The sequence below is a fragment of the Sparus aurata genome, chromosome 23 (assembly GCF_900880675.1).
Source record: "Sparus aurata chromosome 23, fSpaAur1.1, whole genome shotgun sequence".
Lineage (NCBI taxonomy): Eukaryota > Metazoa > Chordata > Actinopteri > Spariformes > Sparidae > Sparus > Sparus aurata.
In genome coordinates this window covers 10,254,167-10,276,010 of record NC_044209.1, presented here as the reverse complement: position 1 = coordinate 10,276,010, position 21,844 = coordinate 10,254,167, and the positions used below count along the sequence as shown (strand labels likewise).

Below are 21,844 nucleotides of genomic sequence, written 5' to 3'. Positions count from 1 at the left end.
CCCCCCCCCCCCCCCCCCCCCCTTTGTCGACCTGGGAACCAGAGGTCACCTGTTTTCCACTCAACCAGGGGACGTCCTCCTGCCCAGCCAGGAGCCACATCCACACGCCCCACTCACAGGTAAACCATGAAAAGAAATGAAAGGGCGCAAGCAAACAGCAGTGGATTGCATTCAATCAGATCCGCATGCATCGTTAAACACATAGAAGGAAATAAGCCCACACACACACATTGTCTGCCAATAATCACATTCTTGGATAAGAAAGACAACAATTGTGCAGTTACATTTAAATGGCAATAAATGTTACAATGTGGGTGTGTCATTGCTCATAGCTTTCGGATGAGTTTCTATTTGTACCTCTATCTTGAAAAAGTAAACACTGACTGCAATAAATTCAGAGTGGAGGCTGCTCTAAATGGTACCCTAAACATGATTTACTTGTAATGATTTATGGTATTTAAATTGGAATTGCACTTTTTGGGGAACATAAATTATTTTCTAAATTGATTTCATAATGGTGATATTGAGCAAACTAAGTGGAACATAATGACTTGTTAGTGTGCAGTCTTATTATTGCACCAAAAGGGGACTCAATTACAACAATAATAAGAATAAAGATAATAAGAATAAGCACCAATTTTAGCTCCATCAAGTCCATGAGAATCACTCACACACACACACACACGTTATTACTTATTTTATCAGCTGGATAACCAATTGTAGGTACTAATGTAGGTTCTGCAACTAGCAGGGTTTGTCAACTAATGCTATTCTACTTGCAAGCTCTTTCTTTGAACCCTCTTACTTTAACACTCTAGTCTTCTTCTCTGTTTGCTTGATTCTCATTGAATGTTCTGTCTGTCTAAACTATTTCTAGCATCTTCCCATTTATGTTTTCTGGCTCTTTCTCTAACTCCCTCCAAGTCTGTTTGACAGTCTTTCCTCTCTCTGTTTCCAGGCATGGCTCCCATTCGGGATTCCGTCAGCCACTCCCCTAATCAAACAGGTGACTACACATTTGCCCTCTTCCTTCTAGTTTTCTCTGCATTTTACTCTTCCACCCATTGTCTTACTTTGGCTCTCTACTTTGTGATCAACAGACTAGGTAAACTGAGTCTGACTTGACCTTGACAGATGATGCATTTTATTCATGTCAAATATGAGATAGAGAGACAGGGAGAGATGAATGAGTGAGTGAGTGAGTGAGTGAGAAAGTGGGTGTGAGAGAGGGTGCAAGAGGAGACTTGGCAAGCGAACACCACAAGCACCATGGAGAGCTGGCAAACACTTTATGTGAAGAGAGGCTTTGAAAGTGAGAGATGCTTTGAGTGAGAGTGACCCAAAGCTGTGCAACCAATCGGTCAGGAGACTCGTCAGTGGTCTCAGGAGATAGTAGGTGAAGAGACCGACAAAAAATAAAGAAAGTAGATTTTTTTTATGATTGAAAGGATATAAAGTGTTAACAATAAAACGGTGCTCCTTTGAGATACCTTCGAGCCAATGGAGTGGATATGCTGCCCTCTGTATCTTCATAGGGCGGGTACCAGAATTGATTTGACTTTATAGCCTCATCATGTGTTTGCTCACAACCCATAAGCTCATTACTAAACTGCAAAGCTCAAGCAGAGTGTTTTGTTTTTCATCTCTTTCTAAAGGTTTATTGATTTTTCATTAACCAGAAACAACAAGACAGATTTTTTGATGCCTGAAAATCTATGTAGGCCTTGCACTGTCTCAGATCACCAACTGCCTGTCAAAAAAAACAAAACAATGAAGTTTATTTGGATCAACTTAATGGAGTCAACCTTGGGTAGTCAAGGGTAACATTAGAGGTTCTGTCACAATTAAAGCCTTTTTCAGTGACTACTTGGCTCCATCACCGCTTTCACATTGAAACACTTTGGTACTCACCAAATTCATTCTGGCATTAAAGTAACTTACAGCAGGATATGAATGGGGACCTCCACTGCAAGGATGCAGTTTGAGTTACAAAGCCTCCTGCCAAATTATGATGGCAATTATTCAAAGGGGTTGCTGCAGCGCTGAAAATTCAGACACTCTTGATTGCGACTGGATGAGTGTGTGCATAATGGCCATGCAAGAAAAATCGGATCAGAGGTGGTCTCTGGAGTCTAATTCTAAGGACATGCCAGGACCGCATGCAGATGATCTCAGACACTGTTATTGTGTTTGGAAAAAGTATCAAGGTTTAAATCAAGTCTGAACCTTTTCTGTTGCCACCACCTCTTCGCATTTGCACCTCCTTCCCTCCCTGCCTCTTTTCACACTCAATTGCCATCTCCCCTATGCCCTCCATCTCTCCTCTTCTGCTGATTTTCAACCTCCGCCTCTCTGAATCCTAGTTTATAGCTTTGGCATGCTTTTGGGTCCTGCTGTGGTGACAAAATGGTGGCAGCTGTGTCCAGGCTCAGGCCTGGCACTGATCGCATTCAGAACAGTTGGGATGCTGAAGGTTGGAGGGAATTGAAAAATAGAAAAGCGACAGTGAGTGAAGCGAATTCAAACCACATCTGTTGTTTCATTTAATATGGACGTAATTTCTTGACAGTGTGAAACTGCATCTTTGAAACTAAACTTGGTATATTAAGTCATCTTTTATAAAATGTACATCTCCAATCTAACAGTATCATCTTCATCCATGTCCATCCTTCTTTTTTCAGGTCTGGAGCATTCTGGCTTGGACTCGCAGTATGAGCCTTCCCCCTGGTCCTCTGGCTCGCCCTGCAGCAGTGACGGCAACAGCAACTGGGGCAAAGTCCTAGTGGACGGAAACACAGACAAACCCAACAACCCTTCTTCAACTAACTCTTCTGTCTGGCCTCCCTCATCCTCTTCATTCTCTTGCTCCTCGTCTTCTTCCTCTTCAGGCTGTGGGTCCGGATCGGACCCTGAGTTGGCATCAGAATGCATGGACGCAGACTCTAGCTCGTCGATTGGCTCTGAGAAAAACCTCGCCGCTGTGACAACAGTGATGATGATGTCAGCAAATGCTTCTTCTTCTGTGTCTTCTACGGCTTCTTCCCCCTCCTCCTCTATGGTGACTTCTGCCATGATGGTCGGCGTTTCAGTGAATGGAGACAGCAACGGCAACAGTCGCCAGGTAATTGGTGGAGGAATGGGAGCCATCAGCGGTGCAAATAATGGAAATAATAACATCAACGGGCCCTCCCACTACTCCATGGCTGGGTCCAGCAGTATTGGCAGCAATAACATGGGTAACCACAACAACAAGCCCGTCAATAATGGAGGTGTATGGGGCACCCCGTCAGGCAGCAACATGATCACCGCCGCCGGAAGCACCCCCTGCATCAATGGAGGGTTGAACCCAAATACTTTAAACCCAAATGCCAACCACGGTGCCTGGCCACAGAATTTAACCCCAAGCCCAACGTCCCAGGGCCAACGTCCTCCACAGGCTCAAGGGATGAGTTCCAAACTGGGTCTAGCTCCCCAACAGGGCCCGATGTTGGGCTGGGGTAGCATGGCAGCTCCAAACAACAGCAGTATGATGGAAGACACTGAGGTGAATAATGGTACAGCAAGCAGCAAGGTGTTAGGAAGCAGCAACAGTGGAAATGGTGGCCTCCAGCCTACCAACCTTAACACTGAATCCAATGGACCAAATAACACTATTATGATGAATACTACTACTACTACTACTAATGCCACAATGACCTCTAGTCCACCAAACTCTACCGCCTCACCCCAGCTTAGCGGGGATTGTTCCTGGGGCTCTATTGGAGGAGGGAGTGGGGGTCCGCTGCCCAATGGAAACCCCTCATCAGCCCCCCAGCACCCACAAGGAGAGCTGGGGGCTCCTGGGGCCTTCGGTACACCTTGGGGCGCAACTACCTACCCTGGAGAAAAGGGCCACCCAAATGCAGACACTGTGAACCCCCAAAACCCTGCCTTAATGCAGGGTGGGACCCCCCAAAACTCCTTAACTGCTGCTTACAAGAGTAATAATACCCACAATAACACTGGGGCCCCACGCTGGGACCAGGGGCCCACCAATAACCCAAACCAGCCCCAGAGTAACTTGTCCTGGGGTGTCAGTTCGAATCAGATCCCAGGCTCTGCAGGCCAAACACCAGGAAATGGCAACCAAACTACGATGGGCCCTCCAGCAGGGATACCTCGTCCCTGGGGGAGCAGCGCGTCTTCTTCTTCCTCGTCCTCATCGTCTTCTTCCGCATCTAACAACAAGATGTCAAATGGAGAATGGGGATCGACTGCTCCTGGTAACAACCATTTAGATGCTGGAAGTCATAAAGGAAACTCTGCCAACAATGGCTGGAAGAGCCTGGAGGATGACGCCATCGGCATGGGAGGTGGAAGTGGAGGTGGAAGTGGAGGAGGTGGAAGCCATGGCTTGGGGAGTGGAGGCTGGGGTCGCTCTGGAGGAAGTGAGGGAAGCGGAGAGAGCTCTGGAGGTCGTTCCAGCTCTGACAGAGATGGCAGCCAATCAAAAGGGGGAAACCGCAGAAAAGGTACTCCAACAATACCACCAACTGTGACCCGGAACGATTTGGACCCAAGAGTTCTGTCCAACACTGGATGGGGACAGACGCCTGTACGACAGAACACCGCCTGGGATGTCACTACTACTTCTAACAATCAGCACCAGGGTCCCAGGGGAGACGAAAGAAAGCATAGCAGTGGAGGCTCCGGCTGGGGCACAACAACACCGGCAGCTCCTTCCCAGACCTCTGGAGGTATGGCTATAATATGTATGAAATAATAATGTATTTTAGTGATATAAAGAAACATGTTCAGGTATAAAAGAGAACATTTTCAATTCAACTTGCAGGTTGGGGAGGTGGGCCAGGCAGCTCAGGCCCAGGTACAGGAGGTTCAGGCTGGGGAGAGCGACCAACCTCTGGTTGGGACAGCAAAGTCCCAGCAAGTGGAGGTGGACAGAGTGGCTGGGATGATGGACCCAACTACAAGGGAAGCAACAGCAACACCAGTAACACCTGGAGCAATAACATTAACAAAGAAGACAGGTAATCTAAGTTTAAATTGGGAAATACTGATGGCATTTTCATTTCATTTTCTCTACTTTTTGCAAACATTATTGTCTATATCCACCTTATAATTTTACTGATCACATTGATTGCTTTTTTGTAGGTCCAATACATGGACTAATGCGCCCAAACCACAACAGGGCTGGGGTTCCAACAGTGGAAATGGAAGTGAAGGCTGGGGTAATAGTGGAGATGGTGCCCGACCAGGGGCCAGCAGCCATTGGGGGGAACCTCAGAAAGGTGCAGGCTCAGTGGGTTGGGACAGCGACAGTGACCGGTCTGGTTCTGGATGTTGGAGCGAGCCAAGCAGAACCAACACCAGCAGTGGCAACACCTGGGTTGGGAGTGGAGGATCAAATACTCCAGATCAGAGCACTCCAAACCCAGGTTCCAACTGGGGCGACTCTGTCCACAAACCCAATCCTCAGAATAACAGCCAGGGCTGGGGTGAGCCAATGAAGAACAACCAAGCATCCCAGAACTGGGGTGAGCCGAATCCCAAGCCCTCCAACGAGTGGGGAAAAGGTCCTGAATCCAACACATCCAGAGGCAATCAAGGCCCTAACAAGCCTACAGGTAGTTAAGATTTATATAATTCCTTATTAGTCTCAGAGTCTCCTGTGCAAAGAAAAACCTATAGTGAGTACATAGTACTCTTTGTATTGTAGCTCATATTGTGTCTCAATGTAAATGTGTTCATAAGTGCTATTTTGACTGTAATATGATTTTAGTGTCCCATTTTGCACATACAACCAAAGAAATATCTCTTCTTTTTTGCACACAGAAAGTAGACAATAATGTATTTTCTGCATGCCTGTACACAGCAATCCTGCTATACACTGTATAGCAAAGACAGAGGTGGGAGGACATACAATTTACAAATACACTTTTCTATCAGGCTGGCTGGGAGGCCCCATGCCCACAGTAGGTCAGAAGGAAGAAGTGGCAACTGGGTGGGAAGAGCCTTCTCCAGAGTCCATTCGTCGGAGGATGGAGATCGATGATGGGACAGCAGCTTGGGGAGACCCTGGTAAAGAATCAAACGCAAAAAAAAGATTGGCTGCGTAGCCTGAACAAAATCATGAAATTCCAGACTGATCATATAATTCAACTTTCTTCCCAGGTAAATACAGCGGTGGACCTGTCAACATGTGGAACAGCAGGACTGGCCAATCAGAACAGGAGGCTATGGGCCCATCCTCTCAGCGCCAGTCCCACCCAGCAAACGTCACAAAACATCCTCCTCAGCCCATGCAGCCTATTGCCCAGGACAAAAGCTGCACTTCTGGTAAAGTGGAATTTGTATGCATGCACCCATACGGCCTGATGAAGCCAGATTAATTAGTTGTCCTAATTAAAAGTAATTTAAAAATAGGTTCTATACAGATGCTAGATGTATGTAATGAATAAACTAAATTTCAGTTGAACCAGTCATAATCTCACAGAGCTTTGACTACGAAAACACAAATAGGCAGGAGTACAAAAACCTATGCACGTGCCCACGCACGTGCATACACGTGGAAACAACGATGATGCTGATTCGAGCACATCTGAGTCACACTAGCTCTCTTTGTAGTATACCAGGTTACAACAGATCTCGTCATTAGCTATATGTTTATTCCTGCAGGAATACTTTCATCCTCTCACTTGTGACAGAATGTACCAAGCCCGAGTTGCATTAGCCTGCAGTTTAATGTTTTATTTTTAATTTGGTATTGAGGTACACATAAAAATGCTGGGACACGAGCCATTATCTAAAATGCTACAAGCATGTAAGTGCAAGCCTTCTGGTGCAGTCTGTAAACCTCACAAATGGATAAAAAGGTGCAAGTCCCACCCACCCACACTCTCTTTTTGAGATGGCTGAAACAAGGTCTTAAAAGGTTTTTGACACAAAACAGCGTGGATGCACACACATTGACAAATGTATTCAAAAGCATACACAATTTGCACAGAGGCATAGATAGAAAACAAACACGTACAGCTATTCTCTCCCATCTCCCCATGGTGTTGTCTATGTCGAGGGCTTTTTGTAAAGCGGGTTGAGTCATCCCTTTGGAATGCTAAGAGCATCGATTTTTCTCTCCCCTCATTTGCCTTTCTTTCCTCCTCCCTTTCTCTTTCACCCGCCAATTCTGCTCAGTGAAACACAAGCTTTTATTGGGTTTGAGAGAGAGAGAGAGACCGTGAGTGGTAGAGGAGGAGGTCTGGTGACTCGGTTATAGGAATGGTTCCAATGTTAGATGGGAAAACTGAAAAGAGTAGCTATTCTGTAAAAGTAGGCTGAGGAAGGGAAAAGAGGGGAGGGACTGTTGGGGTTATGCAGGGTTGCTGTCTCGCAAGCTAACTGGAGCAGCAAAGTGGGTGGAAAGGAAGGGCGGGGCAAACTAGGCAGCTACTGTGAATCGAAATCTACAACCTGATTATTTCTCTGATCATTTTTATGCAGAAATTTATTAAAAGTGGCAACTTTGTAAATTGAAAGAAAAATTCTGAGGTCTTTAAGTAAATGCATATTTGTTGTAATATTTAGAATTGGATAAATATGTTGATTCTGTCTGAAATAATATACTGCTCAGTCTGCTCCAGGATTTGAAAATGTGCAACTGAAATCAAATTTTATATTCTGTACACACATGCACACACACACATGCGCACACACATCTTGTGTTTCTCATCCCCCTTTTATTAGATCAACTAATGCACCTACATAGATGGTGAAACGAAGCAATAGATGCAGGCTAGGGTTACATTTTCTCTTTTGGTGTTTATGTTTGCATCACATGTACAGTGTTGAGTGCATATGTACAGCTACCTTAAACATGAAAACATGTGCCAGTTTGTGCAAACTCAGCTACCTCTGCATGACTGTTTCGCTCTGTGTTTGTTTTTGTGTTGTTCTATCTGCACATACTTGGGTGCAAGCATGTTCGGTCACATGAGGGACACTGGAGCCTGAGGCCACCCCATGATCTGTCCTATTTTTACGGGGAGGTATCCCTGGCATCTCCCCAAACGCCTCCTGTGGAGGGAGAAAGTAGCAGGTCTGGGTGGTCAGCTGTAACAGGACCTCTTTGAACTCATACTAACACTCACTTTGAGGGCACAGTCTCACATTTGAAAGCATATGGGGACCTGTGCACACCCACAGGGCTTAAAGTAAACAACACTTACATAAGCAAGGTGACATGGGGTTCCCCAGGGACATGAGCAGGGCTTGCTCCTGGAGCTTTGCAGCAGAGAAAAACAGTGTAAACTTGCAGCATCATTGCAAATGGCTCCCAAGAAGAAAATGTTTTCATCCACATATTTAAATGAGGGGCATCGATGTCACCTTTTCCACATGATGCTACCCACTCTCCAACTCATGAGTGTCCAAAGGAGCGTGATATGGCTGCTCTATCTAAGGAAAGTCTTAATAAATGCCAGTTTTATGTGTTTTATCAACTACATCTTGATATGTAGTTGGCCATAGGGGTAATACTGTCACACTGAACAAGGCATGTTCTGCAAGTAACAATTAGACTTTCTTTGTTCTATAGAATATTTAAAAGTTTTTTATTGTGTGTGAGGACATGCAGCGTACAGGCCCAGTTGGAATATTGTGGTATCATTGTTTCTGCTTGATGGAGAGTAATAGTTTTTGCTGTCCTTTCTTCGTATATTTTAGCTTTGGATGCATTTTAGCTTTTTGAATATTCAAATAATGATACATTTTAATGAATGGCCATTGGTTCAAGACAACACCACAGAAAGGGCATTCTTATTCTAATGGGTACCTCCCTCTTTTCCTGCAGGTTGGGGTGAGCCTTACACCCAGCAGAAGGAGTCCTCAACGTGGGGGGAGTCTTCCTCTGCTCCACCTGTAACAGTGGACAATGGGACGTCTGCCTGGGGGAAGCCCATGGACACTAGCTCCAACTGGGATGAACCCAGCAGGGGTAGCAGAGAATCTGGGCCTGGATGGGGTGGCCAGCATAAGTCTGGTAGGTGCACTCATTTACATAATTATTCAGCAAAAGCCTGCATCTGAGGTGAAAAATGGTGTTAAACCTGTATGCTATCTTGTCTGATGTTGAAATGATTTTCTGTTTCTTCCTCTCCGCCTCTTTGTAGCTCCAGGTCCCAAGCCCATGGAGACGTGGGGTGGTGAGGAGGTGTCCATGGGCAATAGCTGGGACCAGGAAGAGGAGGTAGAGATTGGCATGTGGAGCAACAGCCAACACGACAACCGGTCCCATGATCAGAACAGCTGGAACTACAAGCATAAAAATGCCTACAAGGTTCGTTCACCTATTAAAGTAAAGCACAACAAGGTTTATGGTCTGGAGTTCTTTTTTGACAGAATAGAAATATTAACATTGATGGTTGGGAACTAATGTCTTTGATACTTCAGAAACAAGGCCACCAAGTATCTCAAATCATATTTCAACTGTTTTTCAGATGAACAAACCAGTCAACAAACAGGATGAACCCTGGATGAAACCCTTCATCAACCAGTTCAACAGCATGAACTTCTCTGTGAGTACTATTTCCCATTGTTTTGCTGTCAGCAGCCTTGTAGTTCCTGTTATATCCAACTTTATATGGATATTACATTTTCTTGTCTTCCCCTTGCAGAGAGACTCTCCTGATGACTCAATGAAGACTGGAGCAGGGATGGTACAAGACAAGCGTATGGACATGGGCGGTATGGGAGACTACAATGGAGTAATGGGGAAGAACCCTGGGTCCCGACACCAGCTCCACAAAGAGTCTGCCATGGATCGCAGCCCCTACTATGACAAGGTATGCAGCAACATCAACATTTATCTGGTATCCTATGGGTGGAGGTAAAGAAGGGTGACAGGAATACACACAGCAGGTGGGCTGCATCGGCACTTGTACACTGTTTACAAACAACATTACTAGACAGAGGTTTGGGCAATCTCTCTGTCATTGGTGGTGATCTCGAGGTAGGTGTGGAGTGGAAGAGAGTCTCTTGTTTTAATCTGCCTCTAATGTCAGGCCAGGTAGTTCTCCCTCAGCCCTGTAGTGCCCCACAGTGGTTGTTCTAACACACTGCATTTGATGGATGGGATTTTTCATTTGCTGTGTGCAAGATTTATTTTACAATTATGAAGTATTAGTTTGGCCGTGACACTCATGGGCAACAAATAAGCATTGACATATGCACACTTAACAATTGGTAGTTTTGCACGTGATTTGTAAATATGAGGTAATGATTCATTCCTTTCTGTAGTTCGGTACAAAGCTGCCGTGGGTTTGATTGGCTCTGCTGCTTTTCCTTCTGCATTAAAAAGCTCCTCTTCCCTAATTTGTCTACTGCTCTTCCCTCCACTCCATTGCTTACTCTTCTATTCACCATTTATTACTCCTTTCACCCTTTCCTACACTCTCCACTCTCTCTGACCTCATGTCACTTTCTCATTCCTCCTCTTCTCCCCCTCTTCTGTAAAATTAACTCTTTTCCTTCTTTTCTCCTTCCCTCTCTGCACTTCTTTGGCTGCTGATGCGCTTCCTGTCCCTCTGTGCTTGCCGTCCATCTGCTGTGCACCCGGCCTTGCTTCTGCAGCTGTCTGTCTCCCCCTCTGCTTATGGTAGCCAAGCTTCTGATGAACTCTCCTCCAATCAAAGCATGAGCTTCTCTCCCTCCAATTCTGCTCAGCCTATCCCCTGTCTTGACTCTGGGCCGTCTCCTGCCCACTCTAGTCCTGGGGGCGCTCGGCAGGTGAGTGTGGGATGATGATGAAGAGGATGTTGTCTTGAGGTTGTGACCTGCTGATTCTGAGATGTCAACATTAAGAAAGAATCTTTCTATGTGTATAAATAGGGATTAAATAAACCATATATTACAGAAATGGTATTCTAGGAGGTTACCCGTCAAATGTCAATTCCTATTTGTTTTTTTTTATGATTTTACTTGCTAGTAAATAGCCAGTGGTCAAAAAGTGACTGGCGTTTTAAGTGTAAAACCCCAGTCATTTTTAAGTGTGTTACAAGTTTTTTGACCATTTCTGTGTGTTTGTGTCTTCCCTACTCAGAATGTAAACCCTATGATGGGTGGCAGCAGCGTAGCACAGGGCCGAGGTGGCCCCCAGTCCCAGGTCCCCCCCCAACCCAATCTTCGTAACCAAGTGCCTCCACCCATCCTGCCCTCTCAGGTAACACATGCACAAAACACTTAACATTGTTTTCATCTCGTTCAGGCATCATTGCATCCATTGCTCATAATTTTTGAGGTTACATAGTGTAATCAATAGTCTCAGCATCTCTTATGTGAATGCTCTTTGATCTTGCAGATCGTTCAATTTAGTCTATAGACTTTTAGACTGAATATTAGAATTTTGTTGTAAAATGTATTTAATAAAACTATTAGGTGATGGTTCAACTTGTGCCTATAATATAATCAATGGGCCATGGTTGGCTTTCTAACATTTCATTCACAGGAAAGACATTTGAATGACAGTATATAAACTGAAACATAAAATCTGGTTTATGTTCAGGTTCCTCCATCCCTGTTGAAGTACCCAGGAGGAAATGGAGGTCTGAGCCCTCTGTTTGGCCCCCAGCAGGTGGCTGTTCTCAACCAGCTCTCCCAGCTCAACCAGCTGTCACAGCTCACCCAGATCAGCCAGTTACAGGTAGAGTGACACAAATGCACTTAGGCGTGAAGATGAGGGCATTTTCTGCATTGTTTCAGGTTTTTGTGGTTGTTGAGCTTTTGTGCCACTGAAACTGTTGAAAAGAACCTGATGTAGTTGAATGAAATATCCCTAAAATTCAGCTAATGTACATCCTACATACACATGTTTTGCAGTAAAGTAAGTTAACCTTGTATAGTGTTCCCTTGCAGTATATCCATACTGGCTTATGAATTATATACTATCATTTGAAGTACACAGTATTTGGTTGTAAATGTTTTCATTTTGTCTATCTGCAGCGTCTTCTCCTCCAGCAGCAGCAGCAGCAGCAGCAGCAGCAACATCAGAAGGCTCAGAGCCAGAGAGTCATGCCTGTGGGACGACAGACTGAACAGGTGTGTGTAGAGAAAAATTGCTCTTAATCGAGCATCATTACACCTGAAATTACATTTTTTTTATATGATGAAATAGCACTGGTTCTGTGACGTTGCCTCATTGATTGGTTTCTCAAACTCCTGCCTCCTGTCCCTAGACACGTCCTATTGGTTCATCTCCATCAATGATGCAGCCCCCTCGGCACCTGGACCCCTCCCTGCTGAAACAGCCCCCACTCCCCAAACCGTACCTGGATAACTACTTGTCCCACAATACCCCTGAAATGCAGAAGGATGCTGCTGCTCTTGGATCCTTCAGCAACTTCCCTTTAAGTACGTGGCTAGTGTTAGAGTTATTTTCTACATTTGATTAGTATATTCTCCCTAATAGGGCTGCACGATATTGGAAAAAACTGACATTGTGATTTTTTTTAACCCTGCAAAATATATTGCGATGTGAAAAAATACAGGAATTTTCATCAGATGACCTGAACAGCACTTTATGTTATGCCGCACTGCTGCTATCTTGTGGACAGTTAACTTGCACTGATCTTACCTATTTTTGTCATACTGAGCTGTGTGGTACCAAATGGTCAAACATAAACTTTTAGTTTTTACCAATTCTGTTGAGTTGGCTCATATATTTAAACTCACAGCAACTGACTTCCTCTCTTCTCTGCTGTTTTCTCTCTTCCTACATCGCTCCCTTCAGGCTTGAACTCTAACCTGAATGTATCCCTGGACATGGGTGTTGTTGGCGGTAGTGGTGGCGGAGCTGTGAGCTACAAAGAGCCGCCCCAGTCCAAACTGAAGAAACTTTGGGCTACTGACCCTCTGGAGCAGAACAGCAAACCTGGTAAAGAAGAGCCCCCTGTTGTTTTTGGGACAAACACTAATAGAGTGAGGGTGGGGATTTAGCTGTATAATTTAGAGGTGGCTTAACAGCGTTAAACACACATTAAGATTATTGCTCCACATTATTTATTGCTCCTGTTTTGGTTGGCTCTTTGTGATTGTGTTCTCATGTTTGTGTGTGTTGGTCCCTCAGGTGCTATGTCGTCTGGGCTGCGTCTGGAGGACTCTCCCTTCTATGACTTCCTGTCTCCTGGCCCATCTCCCCTGAGTCCTCCCGGCCAATCAATGGGCTCGGTGGGTGATGGCTGGCCGCCCCGTGCCAACTCCCCCCCACCCCATGGAAACACTGTCACCTGGCCCCCAGGTAGACTTGCTCTCAAATGCACAAACAAACAAAAAACATTTTTTTGTGTAAAAAAAATGCTGATTGCTGTGTGTGTGCCTTTGTGTTATTGTGCAGAGTTCCGACCCGGGGAGCCTTGGAAAGGTTACCCCAACATTGACCCTGAGACTGACCCGTACGTGACCCCCGGCAGTGTCATCAACAACCTCTCCATCAACACCGTCCGCGACACAGACCACCTCAGGGACAGGAACAACGGTAGGTCACACACACATACACAGACGCATTCTGCTGGACAGTAATTTTTTTTCATTGCCAGTTCCATTTTGTATTTGTTAAATTTGTAATCTACAACGCAATCTCTTAATTTTATTTCTTTTAGCAATGAACTTTTAGAAAGTATACATCCTTATTTTAAGCCAAAAAATTGTCAAATTTACTGGTTTCAAAAAACAGCAGGCACCGGCAGATTATATCAATAGCAGGCTAGCATCTGTGTTCGGCCAAACATTGTGTCAGAGAGAAGAAGCACCACTCTCTACCATTAACTGGACTGTTTGGCTCTACTGAAAAAACAGAATCATGTGTCTTAATACAAGCTAATATAGCTTAATATATTTGTGTTAAATTTACTTTTTATGAAATTATGAAACTGAAATAACCAAGAAATTGGGTATGGAAAAAATGGGCCATCAGTATCAGTTCTTAAATATAAAGTTATTTATTATTTTTGTTACACATGAATGTGGAAAACTGAACCTCAGTAGATTGAAGAGACTTTTGAAAGGATTCAGGTCTGATGAGCAGTTTTCATGCTATTGAACACACTCTCACTGACACTTATCCTTCTCTTCTTTTTTTCTCAGGGCCATCCTCATCACTGAACACCACGATGCCTTCTAACAGTGCCTGGTCATCCATTCGTGCCTCCAGCCACAGCGGTTCCCTCACCAGTACAGCACAAAGCACTTCAGGTATGAGTTCGTCTCGACCCAAAAAATCTTGAGAAAACTTAACATAAAGGAGAGGAAAAAAGTTAGAATTTTAAGAACATCCAGAGTAACAACAGCCAAATTAAGTCAAATAGATGTGTGACAATGGACTGGAGGGTATCAAAAGGTTTCACTTTGCTCTCCTGTCGCCTTGCAGCCAGACCCAGTGAGTCAAAGTGGTCACCCGGCGGCGGTTCTGTGTCCAACTCCTCCCTTGCCCATGAGCTGTGGAAGGTCCCCCTGCCTCCCAAGGCGCTGTCTGTGGCAGCCCCCTCCAGACCACCACCCGGCCTCACCAGCCAGAAGCCCAGCTCTGCCTCCTCTGGCTGGGATGGCTCAGCCCTGAGGCTGGGATGGGGCTCCTCTGAGTCCAGATACACACCTGGTAGGAGCAGAAGGAGATGCACATAGGACTTACTAGGATCTCTTCATGTTTTTTTTCTTTTGTCACTGCTAGTGGATATAAGGAAAAAAACTGTGAATATAAGAAAGGGAAATCTGCTTAGTTTAACAGTTTAGTTTTACAAAAAATAACTTTATATATGGGAATAAGAATCATACTACTGGTCACATCCTTTGCCTTCGTGTATAAAATGCAGGGTATACTACTACTACTACTACTAAGTGTGGGACAGTTTATCTGCATTTTGTGGCTAGATGACGCATCTAATCTGTACCTTAACACTTGTTTTACCATCTAAGACTTCACACAAGTTGCTCTTTGTTAGCTGATTGTGATTCCACTCTGTGCATCGCCAGGTTCCAGTTGGGGCGATAGCAGCAGCTCAGGAAGAACCCAATGGCTTGTCCTGAAAAATCTCACACCTCAGGTACTTGCATGTTCCTAAATATAAAATTAAACCTGTGTGTTTTGCCATCCTGTATAGAGTTGTGAAGTGGTAAAGTTTTAAAGTGAAATGATTAAAGTTTCCATTTTCTCAACAATGTAATCTGTAGCTTTCACTCAACAGAATCTTACTTACCAAAATGCACCTTGGGGAGTCCTAGTTAACGTCTACCTTATAATTTCCATGTACACAACCCTGTACCTTGTACTTTTTATTCAATCAGAGGGACCAGATGTTTTCTTACAAGTTCTGTTAATATTTGGCCTTGTGATTCAGCCAGGGGAGTTTCAAGCCGATCCAATCCATAAAGGTGCTGCAACTGTGAGCCATGTAACATTGTCTATGAGAAAAATCAATGAAATGCGGGGGTCCGTTTGTCTCACAGATTGATGGCTCTACCCTGAGGACCTTGTGCATGCAGCATGGCCCCCTGATCACATTCCACCTCAACCTGCCGCACGGTAATGCCGTGGTCTGCTACAGCTCCAAGGATGAGGCCGCCAAGGCCCAGAAGAGCCTGCACATGTAAGGAAACCACACGCACACTCACCCCTTCCTATCCTGTACTAAAGCCATCACTCTGTATTTGACCCAGGCTCATTATGGCACATTGACTGACCTGTTCAATACTTGACTCAGTCAGGTTAGGAAATGAAATCAATAAGTTGTTGGCTGGAAAGACGGCTGGATGTTTGCCCCTGTAGACCATTTGAGTGATTATATTAACTGTGCCTACTGAGGTAAATGTGCTACAGTTTGGCATTAACGGCAAACATATTTATTGAGTGCTATATTAAAAAGAAACTCAGTCACTATCACCTGGCAGCAGATAAAACAAACCAGATTTCTCCTGGAAAATGCTGATTGCTTGACTGCGAATACAGGTGGCTGAATTAGACGTGAGCAGTTGAGAAAGGAAAAATATGAATGTGATTAACACTAGTTATTTAAAAAAAGATCCCAGCTACAGTCTGATGAAACGAACCCATAAGTAGCCTCTAGAAGTTGAAATTGTTATCATCATTGAACATTTGATCACTTTTAACATTCAGGAAAACCTTTGCTCTCACTACTCTTCTAACACACTAATGAATAAAAAATACAATCAAGACGCAGCAAATTGCACCACTACAACAGGTCAAATACTTAGAAATGCTTGCAAAATAAAGGGGATTGAAAATGATGTGTGTAAATGCACCTGGTTACTGCAGTGCATGTAAATGTCGAACCTGATTTCTGTGAATAACCTGGTTCCGTGAGTACATATAAACATACTAGTGATGGGTGTTTTTAAGAGACAAACTATCTCACAGGTTCCGTGTCTAACCTGATGTCCCTTTTTGTAGGTGTGTTTTGGGGAACACTACTATTCTGGCTGAGTTTGCCAGCGAGGAGGAAATCAACCGTTTCTTTGCACAAGGGCAGTCATTGGCCACTCCCTCCTCTAGCTGGCAGACCATTGGCTCCTCTCAGAGCAGAATGGATCAGTCTCACCCCTTTCCCAGCCGCGCTCCTGAACCCAACCAGTGGAACAGCAGCGATCTCCACAGCTCCTCCCTCTGGGGTGGGCCCAACTATTCCAGTAGCCTATGGGGGACCCCCAGTGGCACCGAGGCAGGGAGGATCAGCAGCCCTTCTCCAATCAGCTCCTTCCTCCCGGTGGATCACCTGACAGGGGGAGGGGAATCCATGTGAACCGCCTGCCAATCAAACAGGCTGGGGGAAGGGTCAGTAGAGAATTATCAATAATCAGCAGAAGAAAATGAGAAAAAAAAAAGTAGTTATAAACGCAATGGCACTAGTTGGACTCTTTCTCACTTACAAGATATTCAACAAAACGGGGTTTCCCCTGTGGAAAACAAGTTACGTTTCTCTCTCTGCACATATGTCCACTTTGTTTTAGCCCAAAAACATATCAGTCGGAATACTTGAATCATGCAGGCCAATTCTATAATGTGAACGGATGGATATTTGCTTCCAGGTAGTGCTCTTTCAGACCGAAAAAAGCTTCAATCGAGCTCATTATTATATATATATTTTTTGTTTCATTCGTCATGTTTATTTGAATTCCAATTCTTTTTATTTTAATGTTTTCTTTTTGTTTTCTTTTTTTTTTTTTTTTTTTTTTTTTTTGCATTTGTTTGCTGACAATGTTGGAGTATGAGCTTTTTTAACTTTGCACTGAATGTGGTTTTTTCTCAGTATATATAATCTGCAATATAGAGGGAGCAGCCAGTTTTTCCAGTGTAGCTGTTTACTCATTGAGGTCCTTACCGTATGTGTGTATGCGTGTGCACGCGCACGAGTGTGTGTGAAAGTACTTTGTGTGTGATCGCGTGTGTGAATGAGTATGTGTGCGCTCCTCTCTGCCTTGGCACGCCTACCTTACTGCGTTGTCGTGGAGTTCAAGATCAACAGATAGTTAAAGAAGAATAAAAGCTGACTTAGGAGGATTATCTGGTGATAGTTAAAGTGACATTAAAAAGTATTGCACCAATTTTGTTTTAAAACTAAAGAACGTCGAGCTCTGCAGTGCAAAGGACTGTAGCCGCAGCTGGGACTAGCAAGCCCCGCCCATCCTGCTATGGGGGGCGTGGCCTATCTAGCAAGCCCTCCTGCTGGCCCCCTAGTGGGTAGCAGGAGGGAACAGCACTTTCAGAATAGGCTTTCAATGTTTTGGAGGTGCCACACTGCAACCTCTTGTTTACAAGACTTAGGAGGCAGAACGTGTGTTCATTCTTCATTTTAAAGAGAAGATGGAGTAAAATAGAAAAAAAAAAAAAAAAAAAAATTAAAAATCATTTTAAAAAAACATTAAAAAATGAATAAAATGAATAAAAAATAAATTTAAAAAATGTAAACTCTTATTGAGGATGAAGACGATGCTTTGTAACTCTGGGAATTCGGATCAGTGTTTTTGGCCATGGCGTTGGTTATTTGAACTTATTCCTCTTTGTCTGCTAAATAACCAGCAATGGTTCTCAGGAAATCAAGCCAGTTTTCCCCCCCTTGTAGGTGAATTTAAAAAAAACAAAAAAAAAACTACTACTCCTTGTAGGAAAGGAAAATCCAACTTCTAGCACTGAAAACTATGTATAGGTCTGTAAGTTTTTTTTTTCTCTGCCAAATAACTGCTTTAAGCTGGAGAAGCTCAACACACTGCTTTCAATATGCTGTCTTTTGAGGGAGGGGGGGTCCTAATGTGGGGAGGTGGAGGTCCCTCTCTCCTCCTCTTCCTCCTCTCCTCCAGTCCTCCACTCCACTGATGTAAGAATTAAAAGTGGGGAGTGTTTATTGCGTGAGTGTGTGACTGTCAGTGGAAAAAGTTCTGTCGTGTCAGACTTATAAACCAAGAGAAAGGCGAATCTGTATCTATGCATACTGTAGCCTCTCACATGGCCTACTGAGAGGCGTTTTTTTTTTCTTTTTCTCTTTCCCGTGTCTCGATGTTTTTAAATGTTTCATTAAGTACAACAAAAATGCGAAATATTACTTGCTTATTTTTTATTTTTAATCACTCTCATTGCCACAAATGGTGTTTTGAAAAAAAAAAGGAAAGAAGAAAAACTTTAAAAATCTTGTTTTGGTTGAAGATACTATTTTAACAGTGCAAAAGTCGTCCACATTTCATTGCCTTGATCCTAATTGTGTCCGAAGATGCAACAACAAGTCAAGTGGCTTCTACCTGTTTACAAATAGAATATGATTGTATTGTTGTACTGTTTTTTGTTTTTTTTTTCCTTTTGGGTGGGGGACGGGGGGGTATACTCATCTGAAGTTCCTGACCTGATGAATCGTGTGTGTGTGTGTGTGTGAATCGTGTGTGTGTCTTTGGATGCTCTGTGCCGGCAGATGCGAGTTCTACCGCTAGAGGGGAAGATGTGGGGGTATGGGTGGGAGGGAGGGGGGTTGTGTCGTTGCGTGTGTGTATGAGAACAGCGTGAATGTAAATCCACCAGTGGTGTTTGTCGACAACATACACGTGTGAATAATATTCACCTACCTACCAGTGATTGTTTAGTTACTATGATGCACAATATCCGGGGAAAAACAAAAGCTTCAGAGAGTGCGTGTGTGTGAACGAGAAGTCAGCATTAGCGAAGCCATGGACCTTAATTTCTTTTCTTCATCGAGTTATAATCGAGTTATAAGCCTGTTGTGTGTGTGTGTGTGTTCATGTGTGTTTTCCCCCTCCATTATAAAGGTTTTTATTTCAGAAGTACTCAAAACGTTGGCTTTAGTTGTGTTTTTAAGTTTAGCCGTGAATATTTAACAACTTCAAAGCATACGTAGTGAGACAGAACCTTGAGTATTAGCCAGACTTGACAGTGGTGTGTGCCAGTATTGAACTGCTCTCTACCAAATAATTCAAAAAGCTTAGTTTACTTAATTCCAGATCTCTTTGCTTAAACTATATATATCTCGTTTGTATTATTTTTTTTGTCATGTTTAACAAATGTTATAAAGTGGAACATCTGAACCATGTTTGTCATTTGTTTTCGAGTTAACTTAATTTGACAAATTGAACTGAGGAGCCTTGGAATTTGCACTTGGGTGGATTAGACTAAAGGCCGAGCGAGCGGAGAGCAAAGACAGAAGGACGGTCAGACAGCTTGCTGGTGACGACGTTGATGTAGTTTGGATTTTCAGCTCTGTCTGTGAGAGTATTGTGACAGGGTAAAGTGTGTGTGTGTGTGTGTGTCTACATGTTTTCAACTGAAGTGAAAGTGTGTGTGTGTGTGTGTGTGCGTGCTGTGGCTAGAGAAGATGGTGCTTTGTTGGCCCCAGTGAGGGAGCAAGAGAAGAGGGAGGAGGACGGTCCTCTCCAGGTTTACCTCTTCTGCTCGCTGGGCCGGCTGGTCAGAGCTGCTGCGTCGCTTTGCCGCCTGAACCGAGCCAGAATGTAGCTGAAAACGGTTTTTAAAAGTATAAATGACGGCCGGAGCCTCGATCAGCCTCTTTGGCCTCAAATGCGTAAACATAGAACGGGAAAAAATCACGTCATGAAACCACTGCTCGGCGTTTTTGTGTACGAATAAGCATTTGACTACTGTTGGCGTAGAGACGCTCGTGTCTGTAGCTTGACTGAAACGAGGCGAGGCTTCTTGTTAGCCCGTGGTGACTCAGGCAAGGGGATGTGACTTGTGATCGGCTGGTTCTTCCTGGCTTTTCAGGAAAACGGGGTTACACTTGCCTCCAGGATCAGCTCCCCCTCTCCAACTCCTAAGCTTAACTACAGGAGAGGAAACCGCAAAACTGACAGGAGGTCAGGGGCAGATGAACTCTAAAATAGTCTAGATTCCCTTTCCGCTCTGCTGAAAAGATTTTACACTTCATTCATTCTAATTTTGTAGATGTTTCTCTCCTGCTGCTGATCTGGGGCCGGTTTCGTTCACTCCTCAGTATCTTTACTTTAACCATTAGCGGGACGGAAACGGACCCCTGATCAGCGACTCGGGAGGTGGCATCGTTCTGCTGTTAGAGAAGGGACAAGCAACGTCTGTAAAACGCCTCTCATTGATGTGGATGTTACTGTTTCCAGCTTAATCTCGCTCTGTTTCTGTTCCGCCAATCTACTGTTAGTGTGTATGTGTGTGTTTGTGTGTGTGTTGTGGGAAGATGCAAAATCCCAATCTAGTACAGAAATTGTGTGTGTTTGAACACATTATCATGCCAAATCGAGGAGGGAGGGTGAGAGGGAAGGAAAGGGATTGATTTTTCTTTTTCCTCTTTTTGTCGTTGTTGTGTATGTGTGTATGTGTATTTAAAAAGCTGGACAATGTTAAATGCTTGAAGAAAAAAAATTTCATTTGCAAAAGGATGATGTGAGGAAAACCTTTTTCAGTAAGTGAAAACCACCATGAGCAATGTACAATCCCCAGGGCTGCCAAGCAGCTTCCCGACAGGGCCAGACAAGGGGAGGAAGGAAGGAAGGATAGAGGGTAGGAGAGGAGGGAAGCTGGCTGGTGATACTCTACTACTTTTTAATGTTTAAGGAAAAAAATAATGTGACTCTTTGTTTTTCTCTTGACTTAACTATCCTGTGAGCAAATGCTATCTTATATCATAACACACACCCAATGGCTCCTAAATGTCGATCAAAAGCGCTAAGGCTATTTTTTTGACACAAAAAAAAACAAAAAACAAAAAAAAAAACAAAAGAGAAAAACACAAAAACTGTGAGAATCTGCTGTCTTTTTTGTCATTTTACATTTAGTATGAATACACAAACAAAAACCCTGAAAAGCTTTAGTCTAACCAGCACAAAGATGTGGGGCGGGCGGGGCGGGCGGGCTATCGTGGGAGGGCGCGGGTGGGTTACAGTACAGAAGGGGAGGGGTGGGTGTCGCTCAGAGAGACTATGCAGTGGAGTGTTGAACCCAGGCTTCCATGTCCACCTTGGGTTTTTTGCTTTCTTTAAATAAAAAAAAATACAATAAAAATCCCAAAAACTTTTTAAAAACAGCTGAGATGGGATTCCCAATAATATTCCTCAAACATGTTGTGCCATCGTTGAATCGTACTACTACTACTACTACTATTACTAATAATAATAATAATGATGATGATAATAATAATAAAAACTGAAAAAACCTTTATTACCTAGCAACCGTCGGGCCAGTTGTAGCAGGAGAGGAGGACAGGTTAAGATTTGCAAAAGTCCATTTCTTTATTTTCACAGCTCGTCTCGTCCTCGATAACCCGGGGGGAGTGAGGCCGGTGAAACTGCAAATTTTACA

At 43.9% G+C, this 21,844-nt stretch overlaps 1 protein-coding gene across 2 annotated transcripts; it reads left to right on the top strand.

Moving 5' to 3' along the window:
• Positions 1-12: 12 nt before the first annotated feature.
• LOC115576198 (trinucleotide repeat-containing gene 6A protein) lies at positions 13-21,282 on the top strand. 2 transcript variants are annotated; one of them, XM_030408696.1, is made up of 24 exons: positions 13-119; positions 959-1,006; positions 2,682-4,736; positions 4,832-5,027; positions 5,152-5,624; positions 5,947-6,078; positions 6,172-6,336; positions 8,846-9,034; positions 9,165-9,331; positions 9,492-9,569; positions 9,669-9,836; positions 10,624-10,779; positions 11,093-11,212; positions 11,555-11,692; positions 11,992-12,087; positions 12,225-12,399; positions 12,779-12,922; positions 13,115-13,285; positions 13,382-13,522; positions 14,131-14,238; positions 14,414-14,641; positions 15,016-15,086; positions 15,490-15,629; positions 16,451-21,282. In XM_030408696.1, exons 2-24 carry the CDS (start codon positions 961-963, stop codon positions 16,797-16,799), a joined length of 5,706 nt encoding a protein of 1,901 aa, XP_030264556.1. In that variant the 5' UTR covers positions 13-119; positions 959-960; the 3' UTR covers positions 16,800-21,282. The 2 variants fall into 2 exon arrangements, with proteins under 2 accessions (XP_030264556.1, XP_030264557.1); XM_030408697.1 differs by lacking the exon at positions 10,624-10,779 and having other exon boundaries at positions 16,451-16,799.
• The last annotated feature ends 562 nt before the right edge of the window (positions 21,283-21,844 follow it).

Bases quoted from the DNA above. Each gene is read 5' to 3' on its own strand.
- LOC115576198 (XM_030408696.1), top strand. From the start codon at position 961: ATGGCTCCCATTCGGGATTCCGTCAGCCACTCCCCTAATCAAACAG. The intron at 9,837-10,623 runs GTATGCAGCAAC...TTGCTTCTGCAG, and splicing joins GCAGCCCCTACTATGACAAG to CTGTCTGTCTCCCCCTCTGC. The intron at 11,693-11,991 runs GTAGAGTGACAC...GTCTATCTGCAG, and splicing joins CCCAGATCAGCCAGTTACAG to CGTCTTCTCCTCCAGCAGCA.